The sequence below is a fragment of the Gallus gallus genome, chromosome 4 (genome assembly GCF_016699485.2).
Source record: "Gallus gallus isolate bGalGal1 chromosome 4, bGalGal1.mat.broiler.GRCg7b, whole genome shotgun sequence".
NCBI classification, from domain to species: Eukaryota; Metazoa; Chordata; class Aves; order Galliformes; family Phasianidae; genus Gallus; species Gallus gallus.
The window spans coordinates 49,542,692-49,566,005 of NC_052535.1; the positions used below are offsets into that span (position 1 = coordinate 49,542,692).

The 23,314-nt window shown below is 42.7% G+C and overlaps 1 protein-coding gene across 25 annotated transcripts in view; it reads left to right on the top strand.

Moving 5' to 3' along the window:
• Window positions 1–23,314, top strand: part of RUFY3 (RUN and FYVE domain containing 3) — a 58,569-nt gene that overhangs the window by 17,144 nt on the left and 18,111 nt on the right. For 11 of the 25 annotated variants that reach the window (XM_015276412.4, XM_015276413.4, XM_015276415.4 and 8 more), the window contains 5 exons: window positions 17,096–17,269; window positions 18,531–18,648; window positions 20,554–20,655; window positions 21,601–21,724; window positions 22,004–22,065. In XM_015276412.4, the coding sequence (XP_015131898.1) occupies window positions 17,096–17,269; window positions 18,531–18,648; window positions 20,554–20,655; window positions 21,601–21,724; window positions 22,004–22,065 (580 nt within the window). Of the gene's footprint in view, window positions 1–3,837; window positions 3,979–4,816; window positions 7,979–8,358; window positions 8,413–11,491; window positions 14,972–17,095; window positions 17,270–18,530; window positions 18,649–20,553; window positions 20,656–21,600; window positions 21,725–22,003; window positions 22,066–23,314 lie in introns of those variants that run through there. The other 14 variants (XM_046940818.1, XM_046940819.1, XM_046940816.1 and 11 more) reach the window with 8 other exon arrangements.

The window sequence follows — 23,314 nt, forward strand, 5'->3', positions numbered from 1 at the left end:
GGGATGAGGGGACAGGAAGACAGCTTGCAGCTGCTGGGTGCTCCTCTGAGAGAGAAAGCAAGGGAGCCTGGGCTTGTTCTGTAGCTTCCCTGTAATTCTCATGTAGGAAGGTAGGAACTGAAGGAAAAAACAACGAAGACCCCAGCAGTTCTGCCAAATGCATAACAAGAAGTTCCTTTTTTTTGTCTTACAAGTCAAGAGGTAAAATCAGGATGTAGTACCGTTATGCATCTGAAAGAAGGATTTGAAGCCCCCTGTTGCTGTCCTTCAGCTCTTGCTGCTTCCCAAAAGGTTTTGCCTTTGGGCTCTCTCCACTGATTTGCTGTGCCCCGTTGCCATCCTGCCTCCCTCCGGCTCGCTGTCTGTAGGCCTGCTGGGCTGCTCTCATGTGACACTGCGATGACTCAGTCAGTGAATGATGTGGGAAACCTGGGATCTGTGGCTTCTCCTCCTGGGTTCCCAGGAGTGGTACAGTCTTTTCAGCTGTACATCTTGCAGGCCCGACACCTTCCTGCTTTGCTTCACGTGGTCGGCTGCAGTGTGACGCTCCGCTTCTGTATTTTTGAAGGTGCTTTGTTGTTGTTGAGGCTCTACCACAGTCAGTGCGAAACAAGTGAAGTAACTGACAAAACTGGATTGCTGCTAAACAAAAAGCTGCAGTAATTCATTTTCCTGTCTGGTGAAAGCAGATCGCAAGTAGGGATTGGTTTTATTGCTGTCTCTTCTCTTTTTTGTTCTTATCGACACTTCGAGCAGGTTACGTAGGAAATGTGGTTTAAACCTGTCAGAGGAAGTTAAAGGAAGTGATTCTTGCTTACCCTGGTTTGATATCTCCCATCAAAACCCCGTGTTTTAGTTCCAGTGTGAGAGAGGGCCTTCAGATGATATCTCGGCAGTGGCAGCTCACGGCAATGCAGTGCTATAGGGAGCTGGAGGCGGGTGCTGTACTCTGCTTTTGCTCCAAGGGCTCCCCAAGCAGAGGCAGCTGGCGCTCACTGTTCTCAGGGCTGACCTTGTTGCTTTTAAACAACGGTTCTGAGTTAGGAACTCAGGAGCGTACTGTGCTGTGCAGGCATCACCAAGTGGCAAAATGCTGCACAATTGGCTTTTGTACTCGTTTGTTTGTAACAGATGTAGTGATTGTTGAGGCACCCTTAGGGACTGGGCTGGGAAAGACGTCAAGTGTTTCAGTGCCTGCACAGACAAGACTGAACACTGATGTGAACTTCTGGAGAAGGTGCAAAATGGGCTTGTCCAGTTCTTACTGCGTGATAGATTTCTGCTTTGAATAAGCATTCTTTATGAGGAACTGCAGGCTGTGAGAACGGCCTTATTTTGGGCTGGGGAGCTGCAGTGCTGCTTGTTTTGGTCCAAATTGTGTGATGGGAGGGCTCGTACCAGGCTGGGCTGTGCAAGTGCTGGGACTGTAGTCCTGGTAACTGCAGTTGCAGTGTGCATACCTGGTTTGTTGCAGGTCAACAAACATACATACAGAAGTACGTGGTTTGTTGCAGATCTGTGACTTTGTTCTTTGTGTTAGCACAGTGCAACTCTTTACGTGTATTAAAATGCCTCTGGCTTGGGACTAATGGTCAAGTTTTAGGCTGTGACCTTAATGCTTCCGAACGAGGAGCAGCACCTTTTAAAGTCAGTGATGGCAACAGCCTTTAAAAGAAACTCATAGCAGTGCAAGTTTTTTCACTATAAAGTATTGAAGTTGATGCAAATGGTGATGAAAGCACAAGCTGTTGGTGCTGTAAGGCGAGGTAAAGAAAGCAGTTCAAAGAGTCGTTAAGGTTGGAAAAGGCCACAGTGATCATCCAGTCCAACCGTCAGCCCAGGCCCACGAACCACACCCCTCAGCTCTGGATGCTCAGATGCTGGGTGAGATGCAGTGACTGGGAGAACAGCGGCAGTAGGAGCAGCGTGCCAGTGCAGGGATTGAGTCGGTGTGTGATGCGTGGCTGGAAGAAATAGATAAAAGCAACTGTTATCTGCAGAGAGCAGACCGCACTGGGGTCAGCAGCATCAGCAGAGGGCAAGCAGAGGCTCTCAGGGGCACATCGGTACCCGAGCACGCCGTGTTCTCTCTTTTGGTCTCCTGCCCTGCAAGGAGAGCTGGGACTTCTGTAATTCTGTGACTTGCAGGCAGGCACGTGGCAGCGCTGCAGGGTGGGAGAATGTGTTTGGTAAGCAGTTTTGGTAGCCATTTTTCAGCCTTCCAGTTTCGGATCTAGCTTGCCCAGACAGAAACAGCAGGCTGAAATGAACTGACTTCTTGTTTCTGGCGCGTGCAGGCTGTCTGTCTCAATTGGTAGGCAGTAGGTTTTAAATTCTTTTAAATCATTTTGTTCTGATCTGTGGGCTCAGGCCATTTGCTGGGGTTTTGGGTCACACGTGATTTCAACGTGATGCTGAAGCCCTCTTTGGGTTGTCCGTTTTGTTGCTGGCTCCTCATGAGCCACCTGATTTGCAAATCTAAGGAAAAGAATTGCTCATTACCTCTCTCCATGCATACGTTTATTCACCAGTTTAATTATTCCATATTAAATGTACTATTTCTCATTCCTAGGGCAATAAATAAGGGGGTCATGCAATGTAAATAAACACAATAATATGACTATAGCTTTCTTTCTAGTGGTAAAACTATTAGCTGTCCACGCAATGAAAGAGAATGTTAGCCTTAAAGGAGGAGGGGAAAAAAGGCATGAATACAATTTGTCGTATTTCTGAGAAAACTCTTCCCACTTTCACTTGTGGGATGCTTTGGTCCAGAAAAGACAAGCTAATGTTCAAAGCAGTGGATTAAAAGTTAAAATCAGTGAAATAATCCTATAATTTACATTGTAATGAGCTCATGTGGCAGCACTCCCACTAGCATCCCTCTGGCCACTAGCATGGATGGTGCTTCTTCGCTTTAGGGCATGATACGGCATAACTGACAGTGCAACTATCTGTAACTTCTGGTTATACCTGGGGTTGCTGTAGATTTCCACTTACTGCTCAGAGTGCCTTTGAGTGAATCTGAGAAGTGCTGTGGTTTGTTGGTGAGGCGCAGAGTGTTCTTTCCTTCCAGAGGAAAAAGACCTCGGAGCGCTTTGGATATTGGTGCTTAAATGAAAGAAGTGTGTTTGTGTATTGAGGAGAAGAGGATCAAGAGAGCTCCCCTTGTTGCTTGCCCATTTTTCTTTGCAGTTTGGTTAGATTTAGCTCACTGTTGTCTCGATTCCTCAGTATGTTGTTCGGCCGTAACCGACTCATCAGCTCTTCTGTAGGCCTCATTTCCCACGTGTCAGCTGTTCCTGCTGCTTTGCGGAGCTGTTGTCAGTTGTGGCGGATCACCAGGCAGGAGCAGAGGGGGTTTGATAGAAGTGCACAGAGACAGCCTGAATGCAGCGTGACTGTCTTTCCTGCTCTTGGCCTTTAGCTGACGTCTTCCCTATGTATCACAGCAGCCGTTGTGGGCAGCCTTAGAAATAACCCCTTTCTTTATTGGTAAGCAGAACATAGGGAGCCCAAGCTGCTTTCCTGTTTGTAAATCTTCAGCACAGTTAATGCTTTGTGTAAGCGTCTGTACAAAAACTGGCAGATTCAGGTCAGGTTTCTCAGAGCAGCCAAAATACTTTCTGTATCAGGCTCTGTTTTCACTTCTCAAAATTGGTGTCTTTTTTTATTCTTTTTTTTCTTGTTACTTTTCTGACCCATTAGCTTCTTCTTACAGATGGATTAATGACTCTATATATCCGCACTCAGCCCTGGTGAGGCCACACCTCGAGTACTGTGTTCAACTCTGGGCCCCTCACTACAAGAAAGTCATCAGGGCTCTGGAGTGTGTCCAGAGAAGGGCAGTGAAGCTGTGAGGTCTGGAGCACAAGACTTATGGGTAGCGGCTGAGGGAGCTGGAGTGGTTCAGTGTGGAGAAGAGGAGGCTCGGGGGAGACGCTATGGTTCTCTGCAGCTGCCCCAAAGGAGGTTGTGGTGAGCTGGGGGTCAGCCTCTTCTCCTGGGTAACAGCGATAGGGTGAGAGGAGATGGCTCTACATTGAGCCCGGAGAGGTTCAAGTTGGGTATTAGGACAGCCTTCTCCAGAAGAGTGGAGACGGGCTGCCACAAGGTTGTGTTAGAGTCACCATCCCTGGGGGTGTTCAAGAAACACGGAGATGTAGCATTGTGTGCCATGGTCAGTGGGCATGGTGAGGGTGGGCTGGGGTTGGACTGGATGATCTTAGTGGTCTTTTCTAGCCTTCTTGGTTCTCTGGTTCAGTGACTTCAGATGTGAACAGAACACATAGACTGGGAAGCAGTGTGTGTTGGGGAATTTGCAGTTCTTTTGTTAGGTTTACTGTAAATCCTAGGAGTTTGCTGGTAGGTGGTATCCCAGTATAGTCTTAAGATGCTGTGTTAAAGCTGGTAGTGCTCGCTGCACGTTATTTCTTAATGAGCGTGTTCTGTGGAGGCAGTTTGAAGGAAACAGGTACATTTTTGTGTAGCTCAGGTCTATGAGTAGTGGTCTGTGGTCTATGTGTAGCTGTGTATTTATTAAAGGACACATGTTCAGCACTTGTTTAGGTCTATTTAAAATACCACAGAGATGCTTCTGCTGTGTATTTTGGAACTCGAGCCATTTCCTTCTCTTGAGACACCTGTTCAGAAGCACTGTAAAATGAATCTGATGCTTTTTTTTTTTTATCCCCACTCTACCCACAGCATGAGAATCCACAGCCTTGGCTTCCCCTGCACGTAGTCAGCTTTTGCATGTAGTATGTTTTTGTGACACTGCTTAGTAGTGTGGCAACTTGTTGCTGGGTGTTCTATAACCGTGCTGGGGGCTGCCAGAAGGTACAGGAGCGTTGTGTTGGGGCACACAGCTGGCTGGGCTTCAGAGAGGTATGGTGTTAGTTGGCTTCTACTCCCAACTCTGTGCTAGACCCGTAATTTCGATCTTAATAATAAAGAACTCTTTCTGTTTAATAGCAGTATGAAATCAAGGCTTCCTTGCCCTAGCGTGAAGCTGGATGTATCAACCCCCAACCACAGGCCTTGCTGCTGCTGGACTGGCTCTTGTGTTCCAACCGGTTGAGATCTCTGTTTTGCTGACATTGCAGCCATTAAGAAAATAACTTCAAAATGTATTATTCTTAGAATAATGGATAGGATTTTCATATTAGTATATCGGTCATGAAATTGCTTCTGTTTCTTCAATGCCTGTGCATTTGCTGCAGTGTGATACTCAATTCCCCACTGCAGTTCTTCTATGAAGACTTCTTCTGGGTCTAAACTTGGTATCCATATTATCACTGGTGTGTTATCACTAATGTACCAAAAGTATTTAGTTGATCTTAAGTGTACTGTGAGGAGGAGCATGGGAGCCATCAAGTTGCAGTTTATTTCTTTTTCTTAAGAAGATTTTTTTTTGTTAAATATTCTAGACGAGTGGAGAAAGCTGTGCACTGCAAAAGAAGACATGAAATAAATGTATGCAAAACCTCAGTCAAATGCACGAGGAAGTGAACACAGATTTGCAAGGAGATGCTAATTCAGTCTGTTCCTTTTCCTCTAAATCTGTGCAGATACCATAGTCCCTCAGTGCCAGTGGAAATGGATGAATTTCTCACTAGAAAGGGGAGAGGATTATTGCCTGTTCTAAAAATAAAAATAATAATAATAAAAAAAATTGAATCTCCTGTGGACATCTCGTAGAATCATAGAATGGTTTGAGTGGTAAGGGACCCTTAAAGGCCATCTGGCCTATCTCCCTGCAGTGGACAGGAGCACATACAGCCACATCAGGTTGCTCATATCCACACGTTTGTTTGTAAGCTTTACAGGAATTGCTTGCTGAGAGTTTGTTTCATTTCACTGTTTTCCTCAATGAAAGTGCAAGCCTTAGTCTTTTAGTGTGAAGGAGGAGGTGATTGTTCAGCTGTAGCCAGCAGTCACTTGAGGTTTCTTGCCCCTTTCTGTGAAACATTCAGCTCAGACCTGATGTGTGTGGGCTGGGGGGGGATTGGACTGCTTGGAATTTGCTGACCTAATTTAGTTTGTGTATTTCTTACGGTGATGAGAAATAAAAACCTGTTCCGTGTGTGAGCACTGCTATCTGTCACAGCTGTCATTGTAGGTGGAGGCCTTGGGTGGCTGCTGGACCTGGAGTTCAGCAAAGACATAGGGGAGCAGAGGTGTTAAATGCTTGGCATAGATGTTGCCTACGTGGTGCACTTAGAGAGGGGTTTGAAACTGCAGAATCAACAGTGAGAAAGATGTGAAAGGTCTCCTGATACGTGGCAATTGGCTCTGTACACGTTGCCAAGTTAATTGTTACATATATATATGGATATATCTGTTCAGAGATTTTCTTCACTGTTTGTGCCTGAGATTAAGGAAGAAAGCCCTCAATATTTGATAAGAGAGCATTCACTGATGATGTTTGATCTCAGTAATCAGGTAGGGATTATGGGATGATCACAATTTGCATTTGATCTTTACATCTGGTGGAAAGTGCTATATAATAACTGATCATGTGTGCACCTAGGTTTTGACCTGATTTAATTTTAGAAATACTAGAAGTATAGCTAGAAAATATTAGCTTTAAGAACTTGTTTATACAGATGTCTTACACAGGGTTTGCGCAGATAAGGAGTTCTTGAATCACCCAAGTATTTGCAAAGGCAAAGGGCTGAAAGTAACCCATGGGCCGTGTAATCCAGTCTGTGGCATTCCAAAGAAGGAGTTCAGTGGTGTTTGGAGAAGTGCAAGAGAGATGTCCATCCACCACTGCACTAAGCTACGGAAAGCTGCCTGAGACTGCAGGAGGCTTTGACGCCTGTAATAAGAGACCAAAAGTGAAGCCAGTGGCAGGGGGAGCATCACCAGTGCTTTGCTATTGCAATAGCAGGGAGTTTCTCAAGCAGAACTCCCAGCTATGTGCAAGAAGCACAGGGACAGGAGGTCTGATTGCACTCACCCTCTCCCCCTAACAAGAGAAGGAGAAATCCCTGCTGAAGGCAAAGCAGTTGATCAATTTCACATGGATAAACTGATAGGGCACAGCGAAGGGTTGGTTGTCTTGTACTGTTCTCATTATTGCAGCAGTGCTTAGCCATACAGGCAGAAGGGACTTTCTGGACCATGAAGAAAACTGGTGCTAAACTGACTTCTGAAAATCACCTCTTTGAATAAAAGTTTCGGAGTATAAGGTGCTGGCTGGTCAGTAGAGTTGCAGCATAAGAGGCTTTTGGGGATCAGCTGAATTACTGCTCTTGGTGGGATTTGGGTGTTTTTCTTTAACTGTAGTGACTGTGAATGTGCTGCTTGTTTGCTGGCGCTGAGTCCTGTGGCAAGAGGCTTAGCGATAGGTTTTCCGTGGGAGGGAGGGAGGTCCTAGCAGGATGTGTACTTTGCTCGGGACTTTGGCACAGTTGGTGTGTGAAGGGGAATAGAGCCTTTCTTGTGGTTTGGACGTTCACCAGTTAGCAGATTAGCACCGAGGAGAGCAGGCATGTAAGTAGGGAGCTGCAAATAGGCAGGGTTCGGACGTCTGGGGCTTTGTCTGTCTTTGTTTGTGGGTTCAAAAGTAGGGAGTTAGTGGGTGCGCTGAAACAAGTTCTCCCTGTCCTGCCTGATCCTCTCCTGGGACACATACCTCCTCCCCGTGCCTGTCAGCCACCTGCAGGCTCCCAGCAAGGAGAAAGGGGGGGAGTTTCTGATCAAGGCTGTAGTGAATCAAAGTCATTTCAAAGCATGAAACCGGTGACCCGAGTCTGGGCTAAGCTGGGTCACCTCTGCACCGCTTCTCATTTGTTGTAACAGAGTTCAGTGTTCCACTAAAGCCTATTTAAAAAGTCCTCGGCGTGTCATTTTCCTGAAACATGCAGAGCTGCCATGTGTGCTTTTCCTGTGGATTTCTCTCTTATCTTGGGGGTTCTTCTGGGAGCCGGGTAGGAAGAAACTGAAGCATACGCTGAAGTTGCAACCAAAAGTTGAGTGCTTTGATCTTGTAAAAAAAAAAAAAATAATGTATTTCCTGCTTTTCCTTCTAGGATGTGTTTTATTACAATATTGATTGTCTTAATGCAAAAAAAAAAAAAAAACAAAATTTCTGAAGCTCTATTGAAGGCTGCCTTAATTTGTCTCGAGCTGGAAAAAAAAAAGCTTCTCTGTATTGCTTTGTGCAGACTAACAAACCCTTTTACAAACCCTTTTGTCTTGCAAATTTCTTGCTAATATGAACTGAGTTTTGTATTATGTGAATCTCCCTTTCAGTTATCCTTCCCTTATACCTTGATTTTGAATCTTTCCTTTAGATCATGGCTTGCATGACATTTTCTTTCTTTTCCTTTCTTTTTGCTGTTTGCAAAGACTCTTGGGAGGATTTGACAGATGTGGTGGAGCAATTGCGTGATGATACTGAAGGTGCGTGCCACACCAACATCTTTCAGCTATTATTTCCACTCACCATTGGCTTTTGATTTATGATTTCGAACCTGGGTGCAAAATGCAGTTCTCCTTTCCCGTGCTCATAGCTGTGGCTTTCTGACCGTGCTTGTCTGGTTGCACCAGGTTCGCAGCAGAACGTGCCATGTGTGCTGGTTGTTGGGTTTCTACTGTTAGTGTGCTAAAGAAAATGTCTTTGATCACTCGCATTTATGTGTTGCTCTTTCAATTGTATTAATTTACATTTAAAATGGCTGTTGTGAAGGATTTTCCACTGAACTTTACCAGTCCCTTCATGGGTTCTGTGCCGGTTTCTGGGTTCTTACTGATCTCTTTTGGAAAATACGGATGTACTCTGACAGTGTTGCTTATGGGAAAAAAAAACAAACACACAAAAAACAACACAACACAACCAACCAACCAAAAACTTGCTTCCAATTTTGGACCTTCCGCTGAAGGTAGAGGAAGTGAACGGGCAGGCTAGTTTTCTCATATAAGGTGGATTCTGGGACAGTTATTTTCCTGATCCTGATATAAATGCACCTTGTAAGGTACAGCAGTGTTTAGGAGCTACATTTTAATTAAGATTTCAGAAATCACCCAGAAGTTTCTGAAATACTTCGGAAATGTCAAAGTGAGACCTTGTAGAAATGACTAAACGTGGCTGTGCGTGGTTGGGCTGGACGTGTTCGCAGCAAAAGGTTAATGTGCTTCTTGGAGACAAGGAGGTTTTCCTCTTGTGGCTGAGAAGTTTCAGCATTCATCATTAGGAAGAATATAGACTTCAGTGTAGAAGAGTGAATAGGGGCATATATCTACGAAGGCCAAATTCCTTAAGAGCAGCCATCTCAAATTAGAAGCTAAGACTGGGGCTGTTGACATCCACAAGGCGTAAGAGCACACGTCTTGCTATTTCCGTACTGATAACCCCAAAGGAATAATGTCAGCAGATGCATTTCAGCTCTTTTTGCCAATTTGTGAATTGAACCAGTGCAGCGGCTGTTTTCTTACCAGTGTTTTGTTCAGCTTTGGTCTAATTATCACTGTTAGGATCTTATAAGTAAAAGAAACAACCAACCAACCAAACACCTGCATTTGTTTCTTTATAGTATAGCACCTGGTAAAGCCAAGCAATACAGTTAAATGGAGCACATTTGTATAAGACCTGAGGTTCTAAATAGAACCTTTGGGTTCTGTAAGGTTCTGATAGAGCCTTCTGTGGGTGCTGCCTTTCTGAACGGCCGTGCTTGGTTACATGCTTGCCTGAAGTGCTGGTGTACTGGGCTGGCTTTTCTCAGCCATGGGAGATGTGCTGTCTCCTGACACAACAGTTCCTTCTGCCCAGCACCTCCAGCTTCCTTCCTTTGGTGTTTAAGGAAGAAAAGGGTTTGAGGTGCTTTTTATATTTTCCCCTGTGAAATGCCGTAAAGGCTTTTTGCACTTGTGGAGTGAGGTGGTGGTGAAATGTATTTCAAAGATACATTCAAAATGTCTGTCTTTTGTCTGTCTTCCCTTGTACCTGCTTGCCATGACCATCACCCCGTTCTGCTTTTCTGGAAGCCTTAGATGCCCACTGTATGCCCTCGCTGGTAATGGAGCATGCTTTCCTCCCCAAAGCAAACACAAGGAGTCATAGAATCACTGAGGTTGGAAAAGACCACTAAGATCATCCAGTCCAACCATCACATGAGAGCCTAGCAGAGGATGGTTTCGATCCATCAGTGTCTGAATTATGAAGAGCATAATAGCAAGAACAAATGAGGCAACCATGGGAACTCAATAAGTGCTGCTTCTCTCAGGAAACGAGATGTCATTTTTGTAATCTGGTGTTGGTACAACTGCTTTCCAGTTTATCCCATCCTTCAGAGTAGACAGGTTGAATTCTGAATGCAGAAGAAAAAAGCTAGTAGAATATAACATTTTTGGTTAGAAATATACATGCCTCTGCTTTTCCATTGTGAACATCCATGGTTTTTTTTCATTGCTGCTTACTTCTAAGGGGTTTATGAGAAACAGAGGGTGTATCACCTCTTCCTCACAATGGTAGTCTGATGTGCATTGCTTTGAAGGCTGGTGGGGACTTGGAATATAAGGAGGTGCCAGGTACATTTCAACTGACGTAAGAGAAGCTTCGAAAATACATGTGGTTGTTAAGCTCCTGTTTGCTTTTGCAGCACTGGGTAGCCTCAGTTTGCTTCAGCTTGTTTGTCCCTCATGAATGAAGGACTGTGGATCAGGTAAGAAAGCAAATAGCTCAGGTTGCAGGAGCTCCTCTCTCCCCCACTCACTACACTGAGACATTCAGCTGGATGTGGTGGCTGTTAATACCCGGGTGGGAGGAGAGAGGAGCATGCACCACACCTTGGTTACCTCCTCCTGGCAGCCTCCTGATGGCAGCTCAAATTCGGCTACCGTGCCCCAGTGTGCAGGAATTGTAGGGAGACCTGAGGCTGCCAGGAGGAGATCTAAAGGAACTATTCCAAGAGAAATGCATGCTGTGCTGCTGCTTCTTGACTCCCTGTCAATAAGAGGCACGGAGGCAGCTTCGGTTTTTCCCAGGGAACTTTCTCACCTTCTGCGCTGCGAAGTGTGGCAGAACAGAGGCTGGGAACAAGGCGGTTCGAGTCCTTAATTCATCTAGGGATTTGCTTTAGGCATTTATTTGAAATTAGACACATGTTCACGATTTCAGAGTCTGGGCAACTAGAACTAATGTCTTTCCTAATGCGAATTTGCTGAACTGAAACTCAGTGCACTGCAGGTAGCTGGCTGGTTTGCATAGAAAGCCAGTGCTTCATCACTGATGGGTCTCAGTCAATCTGAGCACAGCATGCACTGTTTGCAAGGAATTGTTTCTCCTCCATACAAAGCAGAGTTCAGATTTGGATTCTTGATTTAAAATGGATTTGCTGTATGGAGAATCTTGATGAATTACTATTCAATAGTCACTACTTCGATTACGATTCAATAGTCACTACTACACAGATTTAAGTTGTTGGTCTTTTTTCCTGACTTTCAGGTTCCAAGGTACATGAAAAGGGTAGATGTCGCACTGAGTGACGTGGTGTAGTGGTATGGTGATGCGTTGGCAGTTGGACTAGATCAGGCATGTCCAACCTGTGGGTCACAACGGTACATGCAGCTGTGCTTTCTGGTTTGATAAAGGAGTTTGAGAATACGTTTCAAGATTGCCGAAAAAAATCATCCATTTATGTTTGTGACACCATTTTCAGTTGATAAAAATACATTGCCTGCAAATGTTCAAACGGAATGCGTGGAGTTGCTGTCAGATATCCAACTCAAAAATCTGCTCGTGTCTCTCTTCTAGAGTTTCATAATCCCTATCTTAGCAGAGAGAAGGACACCTCGCTTCACAACCACACCTTATTCACGTCATGGCTTTTTGTCAGTACACACATATGTGAACAATTATCAAGGATGAAGCACATGAAGAGTAAAATTTCATTAAAAATCTCTGATGAACACCTGAGAGCTCACTGAGAATTGCAACCACTGCCATCGAACCAGCCTGGTGTGTTAGTTTCACAAAAACAAGGGCAAATATCCCACTCCTTATATGCTTTTGTTCCTCTTTTTTTAAAAAGTATTGTTCTTAAAATGTTAAATTTAAAATTTTTGTAACTTACATATTAACAAAATTGTCTATTTTATGCGGGCTGCTCCGAAAGTAGTGCCTCCTATTTTATTACATGGGCCCACGATGTCGGAGGTGGATGCTGGAGGTACAGCAGCAGAGGTCGAACCTTCCCACCAATATTCCATTACACATTGTTGCTGTGTGACAGATGGCAGCAGAGGGGCAGTCTGACACAGTGGCGTCTGATGTGGAAGTGCATACGAAGCAAAGGGGTGGCATTGAATTCCTGGAAACAGTGGCACCCATTGACGTTCACTGATGCTTGCTCAACGTTGATGGTGTGTTTCAGCAGTGGCAACAGTGACAGTGGGTCACCTCTACTGGTTCTGATTTGTATGAATGCAACATGCAGGCTCTTGATCATCACTGGTGAAAATGCACAGCCAGTGCTGGTGACTGTGTGGAAAAGTAGAGTTTTGTAGCTGAGAATGTGCTCTATCTAGTAGTAATATTGTGCTCTTTGTAGCTGTTGTAGTTTCCAGGGAAATAAACAGGAGGCATTACTTTCGGAGCAACTTACGCATATGTGGCCCAAGACGATTCCTCTTCACTCCACGTGGCCCAGGCAAGTTGGAAGGTTGGACACCCATGGATTAGGTGATCTTAGTGGTCTTTCCAACCTTAATGATTCTGTGATTTTACAGGGCTCCTTTGATTCCAAGATTATTTGAAAGGTTGTTCGTGGAAGATTCTCAGGAACGTTTGCTTTTCATGCTGTTTGCATGTGAATGATTGTGGCACAGTTTTACATCTTTAGCAATGTGTGAATTAGGTATTTTAGGGAAACAACAGGATCAGCTCATTATTTAACACCTGTCATTTTAATGGAATGCAAGCCCAATGCTACCATTGACCACTGCATGTGGTCGTGTTCAAGGCTGCTGGTTAGCAAAAGTGTCCATCATCTAGAAGCTGCAATTTTGAAATAGCAATATCGTCTCGAATTTAAGATCACTTGAACTGAAATCCAAATCACATTGAAAGACAAAGTGTAAGGGCCGAGGTTTTACTCTCAATGTTTACAGCATGGCATTTATGGTAGAACACGGGCTGAGCTTTTTGCTGTTCAAGGCAGAAAGTTGGAGGAGATGCTGGCACAAGCTGGGGATCTCAATAGGATGTCAGTTGCATTTGATGTCTGTCAAAGCAGAAGATGGCTGTTATCCTGGACAGTCTTACTGTGGGAAACTCATCTTTGCCTGCTTACTCTGCTTTTTGAGACTCAATTTTAAGATTGTGTACATTGTAGCGCGTATAACAAGGATATGCCTTATTTAGGGTTTAGTATTGTGAGTACGTCTTTGAGATATTATCACAGTTGATCACAGAATTGTTTGGGTTGGAAGGGGCCTTAAAGATCACCTCTTTCCAACCCTGTGCTGTGGGCAGGGTTGCAGCTTCATACGTAGAGTGCCATCATTCACAGTGTACTGATGAAGAAGCAATCTTTATTTTGTTAGCGTGATTAAAACATCCTTCAGTGAAATGATATTTTAATTCTTCAGACCATGACTGCAGGCTTTAGTTTCAAATGAACATATAGCCCTGCTTTCCCTTCTTTAACTAAGTGCTTTCATGCTCTCATGTTCATTAGCTCTTGTCCTTTAAGAGTGTTGGAAGTATCTGATTGTCTTGAACATATACGCATCCATTTTTGCTTTCTCTTTTTAAACTTGAGTTGCATTGACCCCAGTTGATATGTGGCAGTCTGAGACCCTTGACCTGCAGATAGCCATACATCTTGCCTCGAAATGCATGGGGTATCTTTTAACCTTACTATAAGTCTGCAGGAGGCAGCAGCAGCATCCTAACGCTGAGCAGTCTTCTTGGAATCTATCCATATAACATAGCTACGCAGAAAACTTTACTTCGGCTATGGTTATAGCCTATCTTGGGTAGTTTCTTTAATTTTGTATTTATGATTGATTTGCCACTTAAGCAGAATCAACTTTGGACACCTGCCTTGCTACTGGTGAGATCAATGAATTGCTCACACAGCTCTGTGCTGCAGCAGGGCTGTTATTGCAGGGGGAAAAGTACTGATAAGAAAAGATAAAGATCTCTCCATCTTTCTGTATCTTGCCATTCCCCCAATAGGGAATAAGAATCAGAAGCTGTTATTATTGGTGAGATTTAAGTTATAGTTGATGGTTAGCTGTGTTAAGGTGACGTAGATGCAGCTTTTTTTCTTTTTTGAAAAGCTCTCATCTCATTATTGAGAGTGGCATGCAGTGTGCCCATGCACAGGGGCTGTTCTTTAAAACCTGGCAAGGGAAACAGCCAATTCATGTTCAAAACGTATTTAAATATTAAACCTCTTGTTTTCTTTTACCTCAGCACCATGTTCCTTTGTGGGCACATGTGAAAACTGCATTAGATAAGAGATTTTTTGCTGGTTTATCTGCCTTGGTCAGAAGCACAGGCATGCTGTAGATGGAGTAAAACTGCCAGAAGTACTGGAGGAGGGAGCTGGCTGGTTTTTAGTAGATGAGCTTGTTCTACATGGATTTTGAATCATGGTACCAACGCAAAGCATAATTTTCTGTTTGTGGTAGGATCAAATGCTAGAGTGATGCTCATGCTTTTAGAAGGCAACCGTTATGGGTGCACACAGGAACAACTGAACTTGTCTGATACTTGTCTGTTTAGAGACTTCTCTGTTTAGAGGCATTCTTCCATGGCAGCAGGCATGGCCTGGAGTGACATTAGAGTGATGGCTGTTGATCGATGGCAATTCCACTTGGCATTGCTCAGCACCGTCAGTATGTTTCCTGTTCTTCATGTCTTCCCTCCTTGAGCTCCTGTGTGCAAGACCTGCCAGGATGGTTCCAGTGAAATTTAGAGGAGACTTGGGGTACTGCTTCATCCAGGAGAGGCAAGGTGAGAAGGCTGGCCTTGTCCTAACCTGCTTCTGAAGAGATAGAGCAAAAGCAGCCATGGTATCACGTTTGAATGGTGGCAGCTGCCACAACCAGTCAGTCTCCCTGAGCTGGATTTTTTCACAGCCCTTAACTTCAATGGTTGGGATACACAGGAGTTGCTAGAGTGATGCCACAGAGTATTTCTTTGAGCCGTCAGCATCCTGGATAAAAACAACCCATCCACTGGCGGACAGACCATCAAAACTGATGCAGCAGTAATGAGCCATCAGCACCTTGGGTGCCAGCTAGCTTTAGACCCGTGGGTACTGGGTATTTTGATCTCCTTTCGTATTTTTTCAAGGGGTGGCTGCGTCTCCACTTCAGTAGTTGGTTTTCCTCTGCTAACCCTGAAGTGCCTTTCATCATCTCCTTTTTTCTGGCATAGGAAGTCTCAATCAGGCAATAGCAGCTACTCTTCTTGTTGCTTGTTTCGGATATAGTTTTAGGTCATAAAATTAAGTACTGGTTTTATCAGCTCTGGGTCACTGGGCCTGTTGTGCTCTTCAACCTGCAGGATGTGACCAAAACTGAAAGTGGGTCAATGTGATTTCTCATAGCTGAGTGGTTCTATGAGGGTTTGCTCCTTGCATTGTCTTTGGCCGGAGGGTGCTGACCAGGTGCCTCACTGCAGTGGAAGCACATTGGAGATAGCAAAGAGGCTGTGTTCACCAGTGTCTGAGCAGCTGGCATCACCAGTATCAGTTTTGATGAGTTTTGATGAAAGTCATCAGCAGAATGATGGCTTTCATCAGTAGGACAAGTCCTCTGGGACACTGCAGTTGTCTGGGGAAAAATAAACCCCATGGTCTCTTTTGACCAAATTGTTGTATTTTAACTTAAGAGAAATCAAGTTTTCACACTTCTGTAGACAAGAGGTTATGTGATCAACCCAGTTGCCTTAAGTCTGTGTCTGGTAGAGATTTGATATCTGCTCAGTGGCAAACATGCTGCAGACAAGCATGCACGTCTGCAAGAGTTTACTTTGAGGATGGGAGTTGCATTTCCTTCTCAGCAATGCTGGATGTTTTAGGGTGAGACACAGTAACCTATCTAAGCTGTTGGTGCGTTAAAGAATTAGAGTCTCTGAGGACCATAAGGAGTTTGAGAATGCCCCAAAGGATAGGTCTGCATGGTAGTAGGCTGCAGAGACAGCAGGAACAGCCATGTAAATTCTTCCACTGCTTAAATTTGTAGTTATTTTCATGGCTTGTTTTTTTTTGTTGTTTTGTTTTGTTTTTTGAAATAGAAATACAGCTCCCTTTTGGACATCCTTCTAGTTGAAGGAGTTAAGGCTTGGGTGTCTGTTTTAATTGCTTGCTAAATGCAAGCATGCTCTGTCAATACAGCAAATGACATATCTAAGCACTGGATACGCATCCATTTCTAGATGTCTTAGGGTCATATTTTCTTCTACTGAGTGTAATAAACTCACTGGTGAAGGTGGTAAATTGGTTTAACAGTATGCAGCTGTTTACAGCATCCCTAGGATAAATGTGCCTTACAAAGATGGAGCTACTTGTGCCAAGGAACTTTAGCTCAAGAACTGGGTGCAAGATTGCAGGTGGAACAGATGCAAACAGAAAACCTGCAGCTCAAGCGGCACTGTATCTTAACAGGAGGGATTTGTCTCTCTTACTGTTTGTCTCTAGGCCTAAAGCTTAAGCACACTTTGTAGATGTAGGACAGTTTCACTCTGGTTACAGGACCAGTGCTCTTGTAAGTGCACATAGGGTGTGCTTTGGGGAATGAGTACTAGAGTCTTGCAGTGAGAGACAGCTAGCGAGTATAAATGTCTGAGTTTTTATGAAATGTTAGAGGGAGAATATAGTCTTGAGGAAGGTCTGTGTATGGTAGACGTGAAAGCAAGCTGTCAAAAGGAGCCATGCTCCTTATTATTGCTATTAAAATACTTAAGCACTTTTGTTATGCTTTTGATGGGAAAAGACTGAAGAGACCACCTCTCATCAAACCATCACTGCCACTAAAAATGTCTTCAGTGCTGAGAGGTGAAAAGAGAGATGAGATATCTTATTGTAATAAAAACTTCTGTTACTCACCTGTGTTTTTCTTCTGTTTTCTATAGATCCTAATTATCTCATGGCTAATGAACGCATGAACCTGATGAACATGGCAAAACTGAGTATCAAAGGGTTGATCGAATCAGCGCTTAATCTGGGCAGGACACTGGACTCTGACTATGCACCTCTTCAGCAGTTCTTCGTTGTGATGGAGCATTGCCTTAAACATGGCTTGAAAGGTAAACTTACTTGAGAGGAGCCCTCCTGGCCTGTTTGTCACAGCATAGGAGCAGGAGAGCGATCTAGTTTTAAAAGTCTGGCTTGGTGTTCAGCAGAGGTTGAGCAGGGTGTCTGTGATCACAGGTGACTTGACAGGGCACAGGAAAAGGAGGAAATCTCCTGAAGGTGTAATGCTGCAGGTGAAAAGCTCCACTGTTGCAGTTGCTTGTCACTTCTAAAACAGCCTTTTGGATGTGACTCAAGTATAACTAAGTCATCAGGGCTAAAGCTGCCTCCTCAGCAAACTCATGACTCCATTTTTTTCTGCACTTCCTCAGAGAGGCAATGCATCTCTTGCTGGAAGAGGATCTGCAACATTGTGTAGTTCTATTGAAATTGAGGATTTTTACTTAGTGCAGCTAATATCTTTTAAGCTGCTGTTTTAAATGGCAAGCAAAGCTTGTATTTAACTACAAAACACGGAGTTTTCATGTATGAAACAACTACAACTGCTAAGGACTATGCTAATTTTCTTGATTTGCTGTGCTTGCCTTGAGATGAAAAGTGAGGGGTATTAAATTTCCTCTCAGCACCTGTACATACTTCCTGTGATGCTTTTTTAAAGAGCTTCATTTGGCATTGCACATGGGCAAAGCTGGCCTATGCTGGTTAACATAATTGTGCAAGGAGGAGGTGTTCATACTGTGCGGCTTTGGTTGTTTATCTGTCCGTTTGCTGATGTCACTACTGCTGGTTTTAAGTTAGCCGAGTTCTCAGTTTCCTTACTTCTGTAAATTAGTTTCCAGTTTTAAAATACAGGAGTCACTAGAAACCTCACTGCATCCTTTCCTCCTTCACAGAAGTCCCTGGAAACTGTAGAGGAGTTAGATTCAAAGTGTTGTGGCTCTTTTCCTTGAAATGTGGTGGTGAAGGAAAATTACTGTGCACGTGTGGGGTATGACTCAGGAACAGTGGCAACATCCCTAGGAGAAACCTTTGCCTCTAGCAGTGAGTCTGGGTTGCTGGATATAACCGGATGTTGTCTTGCAATATTTAGGTTGTATAAAACTATTTTTGGCATCTACATCAAACCCTTTTTGCTTTATTTGAATGGCATCAGTAATTGCCACTTTTGGGCATGAGAAGTAATCTTTTGTACTCGCTCAGTAGCAGTCTCAGTCGTCTCTGTCAACTGCTCTGATGTTACTTCTGATCATGTTTGAGAATATAAATAATCAACACAGGCTTAATGGGCTAATTTTATATATTTTCTTTTTCTAGCCAAAAAGACTTTTCTTGGGCAAAATAAGTCATTTTGGGGACCTTTAGAACTAGTAGAAAAACTTGTTCCTGAAGCTGCAGAGATTACGGCAAGCGTTAAGGATCTCCCAGGCCTGAAGTAAGTACAGTCTTTTATGGCACAAGTACTTAATACATTCCTTTTTGTTGTGAGAATGATCCTGAAGAAGAGAAGGAAGGACAAACCCGATCTTCAGGAATCCATCTGCTACTTGCTGTTTATATAAATGGCTCATTACTTTTTTTCTTTTTTTCCCTTAGTTAAGGAACTGCAGAAGGAAAGGAAGAATATATTCTTTCTGTATTAAAAGGTCGTATGGACAATAGCACATATATTGCTAGCACTGAATGAATTACAGTAGGTCGTAGGAATGGAGTGAGCCTTTACCAACTCACCTTCTGAAGCTAGGCTGAAGAGAAAGGGAATTGGAAGGAAGGTGATTACAGGTTAGATGCTTTTGAGCCTCGTAGAGGTAGTTTTTCTTTTAAAATATATTTAGATAAACCTGTAGAGTTTGTGTAAGAGAAGCTCACAGAGCTGGAGAAGATAATAGATTTTGCTGAAGAGGAGAGGGGAAAAACCTTTGTGATGAGGATATGTTGCTTCTAAAAAAAAAGAGCATAGTCATTTGAGATACCACATTCAGTTTTTCTTAGTCCGTTGCTGAAAAATGGATAGTGTGAAGGCTTTCAGCCTAGCAAATAGAAAAAAGGTTTTAGGATGCTTTTGTATGAATGGCAGGACTGAGCATCAAATCTTCTTTGCCCAAAAAAGAGGTGAATACATTCGATAACAGCTTATTTCAGTTTGTTGTTTAGCGATGTACCTATGGAAATGTGCTTGTCCTAGTGGACTACGTAGGAATCTGCCTGGAACAGCTTACAGGACCACCATGGAGCGCTAGGAGAGTTGTGTCACAGCTCCTGGCATCTTTTCTTGTTGTAAAAGAATACTGTAGCATGACATAAAATAAAAGACAGTTCTTGAATAATTCTCTGAAATACAGTCTTATACACACTAACCCTTTGGAAACAAAATGTCACGTGTTAGTTGAGGTCAAGACCATAAAAGGGAATAATGAAGATAATTTCCATGTGCAATTGCTACTTGTACCACTTCAGACTAGAAAATAGGCTAGTTAAGACTAGAAAGCTGTTTGCTGTAAGACAACTGACTACTGGAGATGGAAAAGAAATTTCTTTCTATTCGGAGCTCTGCTCAGCACAGGGGATTTATACCTTCCTTTGGAGCATCTGGTACTGGCTTCCAGCCACTGTGTCGGGGTGGATGAGCCAGAGCAGTGATGCATCATACCAGGTCTCAGTATTTTTAAAGCTGTGTGTCTGAGATGGTCTGAAAGAGCAGAGGAGGGGAAGGACTGAGGCCGTACCCTGTTGGATCCCATGAATGTGTTAATGAGCAAAATACTTGAACAGCAGTGAATTTATGCTTGCAATGGTCTTCACAGATTCTTAGTAGGCTTAACACACTTGCAGGAGCGATGTTTGGACATCATCAGCACTGAGTTGAAGTATACACGTATTCTGCTGACTTGCAGAAACTGAATTTGAATTAAAAGGAGATTTACTGAAGCAGATGATTTCTGTATAGTACTATCCAGCTAGGGTAAAGTCAGGAAAGTATTCTTAGTGTGGTAACAAATACATAATTAGTTATGTATTTAGTTATTATATATTAGTTATATATATATATATATATATATCCTATCTATCTATCTGTCTATATATATGAGAGAAGGAACGGATGCTTAGGTAATTACTTACTAAATGCTCTCTGAAGGTCTGTTTAAAACCAAACCATTCTAAGATTATATGATAATCCTGTCTGTAACTATTTATACTTACATATTTGGTATATCTGTCTTTTCAACAACATCAGCTGTATTTTAAGATACAGAAACTTGTCACCAAATAGAGTTATTAATATCATTTGTGAGTGTGCATTACTGTACATGTGTAATTGTGTTGGTTTTGGCCTTTGTAGGACACCTGTGGGTAGAGGAAGAGCTTGGCTTCGCCTTGCTCTAATGCAGAAGAAACTTTCAGAGTACATGAAAGCCTTGATTAACAGAAAGGATCTTCTCAGGTGAGCCTTGAACTCTCTCAGATTGGATAAGGTTCACTTTTGCCCTCTAAGATCTTTTGAAGAAGTTTTACATCCGAATGGGAAGGATACATGTACTTCTCTTGAGAAGCGCTAGTGTTTGTGAAACATAGTTTCATCTCAGGGAGTAAAAATGCTTAATATTCTTTCTTTATCCAGGAATGGCAGTGTTTCCACCCTTATTGTCTCAAGTATCTATTAGAATATAAACAAATTTTGTGTCCAAAGAGGCAGTTCAGTTGAAAAACTCTTGCCGACAGATACAGCATTCTCTGTTCATAAGATCTTGGCTGTGGTTTTATTTCTGATCTTGACACTTTATCACCATCTTGCTTGGAGCAAGTCAATTCGTTCTCTGTATCTTTACTTCCCCACTCATAAAAATAGCACTAGCTATGTAGAGTAGTTACAAGTCCACTACTATGTTTGTGTGAAGTAGTAGAACTTGATAAATATGTTGGTGTTTCTTTACTCAGATGTAGGTTTTTATTGACTGTCTGTGCGAATCCATAGTTGATTTTGCAATTTACTTTCCTCTGGAAAATGTGTCAGCTTGTGTTTGAGATGTATTTAGTGGAGTAGCAAAAGTATGCTTATTAATAAAACTCTAATATTAAGCCCAGTCTTGAATTTTCACTGCGCTGAACTGCTACTCAACATTCATGCTTATTTTGCATGACTGCTTAACAGCTGAGAGTCCAGATCTCCTACTTAATGGGTCTTTGTGTCACCTAAAGATACACAGTACTGAGAGATGTTTGGTTAGAGCAGCAGTATGTTTCTGTGTGAATTATGTCAGTTGTTGCCTGGTTTTCATTAAACCTGAACTTTGCATTGCGTTCTATGAAATACTAGGGCGTGCATGCTAGTTGTCATTGTTCTTCTAAAAGATGCAATACTTGTTTTCTCTCATTGCCCATCCTGTAGTGAATTTTACGAGCCTAATGCACTGATGATGGAAGAAGAAGGTGCGATCATTGCTGGCCTCCTCGTTGGTTTGAATGTCATTGATGCAAACTTCTGCATGAAAGGAGAAGACCTGGATTCACAGGTCAGTGCTGTTCAGTTAATGCGTTTTTCTGCTCACTTAAATTGTAACAATTCAACTTGCTGTTACCTCTGAAGACTTTTTTGCTAACTTGCTTTCTCTCATAGCATATTTTTGCTTGAACTGGTTCATATTTTCCTTCATTTTGGATAGATTAGTACTATAATGCATCCTTGTGACACAGTATGCTTTGATGCTTTTAACTGAATGACCGTAAACAGCTATGAACAGTGTTTAGTCTTATGAAAAGTGTTTAATGTACAATGCAATTTTTTCTCCTAGGTTGGAGTTATTGATTTCTCAATGTATTTGAAAGATGGAAACAGCACAAAAGGCAGTGAAGGGTAAGCACATGCACAACTGTCCTGCACACCTCTTGATGACTTGTTTTGAAGTATCTTGAGTTACCCTGCAAACTATTAAGTTTTTCACTAAAACACTTCAGGGTTTGTTTGTTTGTTTTTCATAGAGAACAAATAGCTCATCTTTGAAAGTGCATAATGTGTAAATAAGACATTGGAAGCAATGGGAGGTAGAAGGGCTGAGGAGAGTCTCCTGGCCATTTAAGATGAAAATACCTTAAAAGTGACTCTGAGTTAAAGTTGCCATTCTTGAAAGCATTTTTAGTAAGCAGCTTAGTCACCTTTACCTGTTGTGTATCACAGGATAGGAGTTGGTTTTTTAGTACCACAGCATCTTCAGAAATAAATTTTGCTGTTGGAGATGACTGTAACTGTAATAATAATTCAGAGTACTTGTGTCAGCATACATAAATGTAGCTGTGCAACATTTAGAGCAAGAGGGTGGGTATGCTGACACACAGACTGTGTATTGTGATTTTTCTGAGGCTTTCAACAGTATTCCTTCTTCTCATGAGGTTCTGCCACTTCACATTATTATGTTTATACCTCGATATCCGATGTTTTGGTTGAAACTACAAATTAAAAGCTCTATAAATGCATTTATTTTTTTTAGTTAAGATTTCCTGCTGAAAGAGTATGCAAAATAAATGTGTATTTTGCATACTTGGCAACTTTCCTTGAACTAAATTTGGTGAAGTAGTCCCTGTTCAGTAGAAATGTGGTTCAAACCCAGCTTTTTTCTTTAAAGTACAGTTGTAATGACTGAAATGTTATCCAGCTTAATCACTCTTTTAATGTGTCACATAATGCTTGAATGTAGTAATTGCAAGTTCTGAGAAGGTGGAGGACAGTAACTGATGAGAAGGGCATTGAGTGCAACTCAGCTTTGCTGTTTCACTTGGAAACAAGTGGACATTTGGTGCCATGGCAGATACATGGGCTGTACAGCCACATTTCCTCTTAAACCTTTTACGCTGTCTCTTTACATCTATTAGCTCAGATGCTGAGGTTTGAAATCAAAGAGAAACTATGCTATTTCTTCCTTTCCTAGCCTTTATCGCTGCATAAGCATTCAGAGTGACAGCTTGCCTCTGTTATGCTGCATGGTATGGGCCAGAAAGCCTTGCAGGACAATCAGGATGGATGATGTAGAGTTAAAAGTAGGCTGAATAACTTGGAGTTGACTCATCTCTATCGCATCATCTTTTTGTATGGTGGAGGCCTTTCAGTC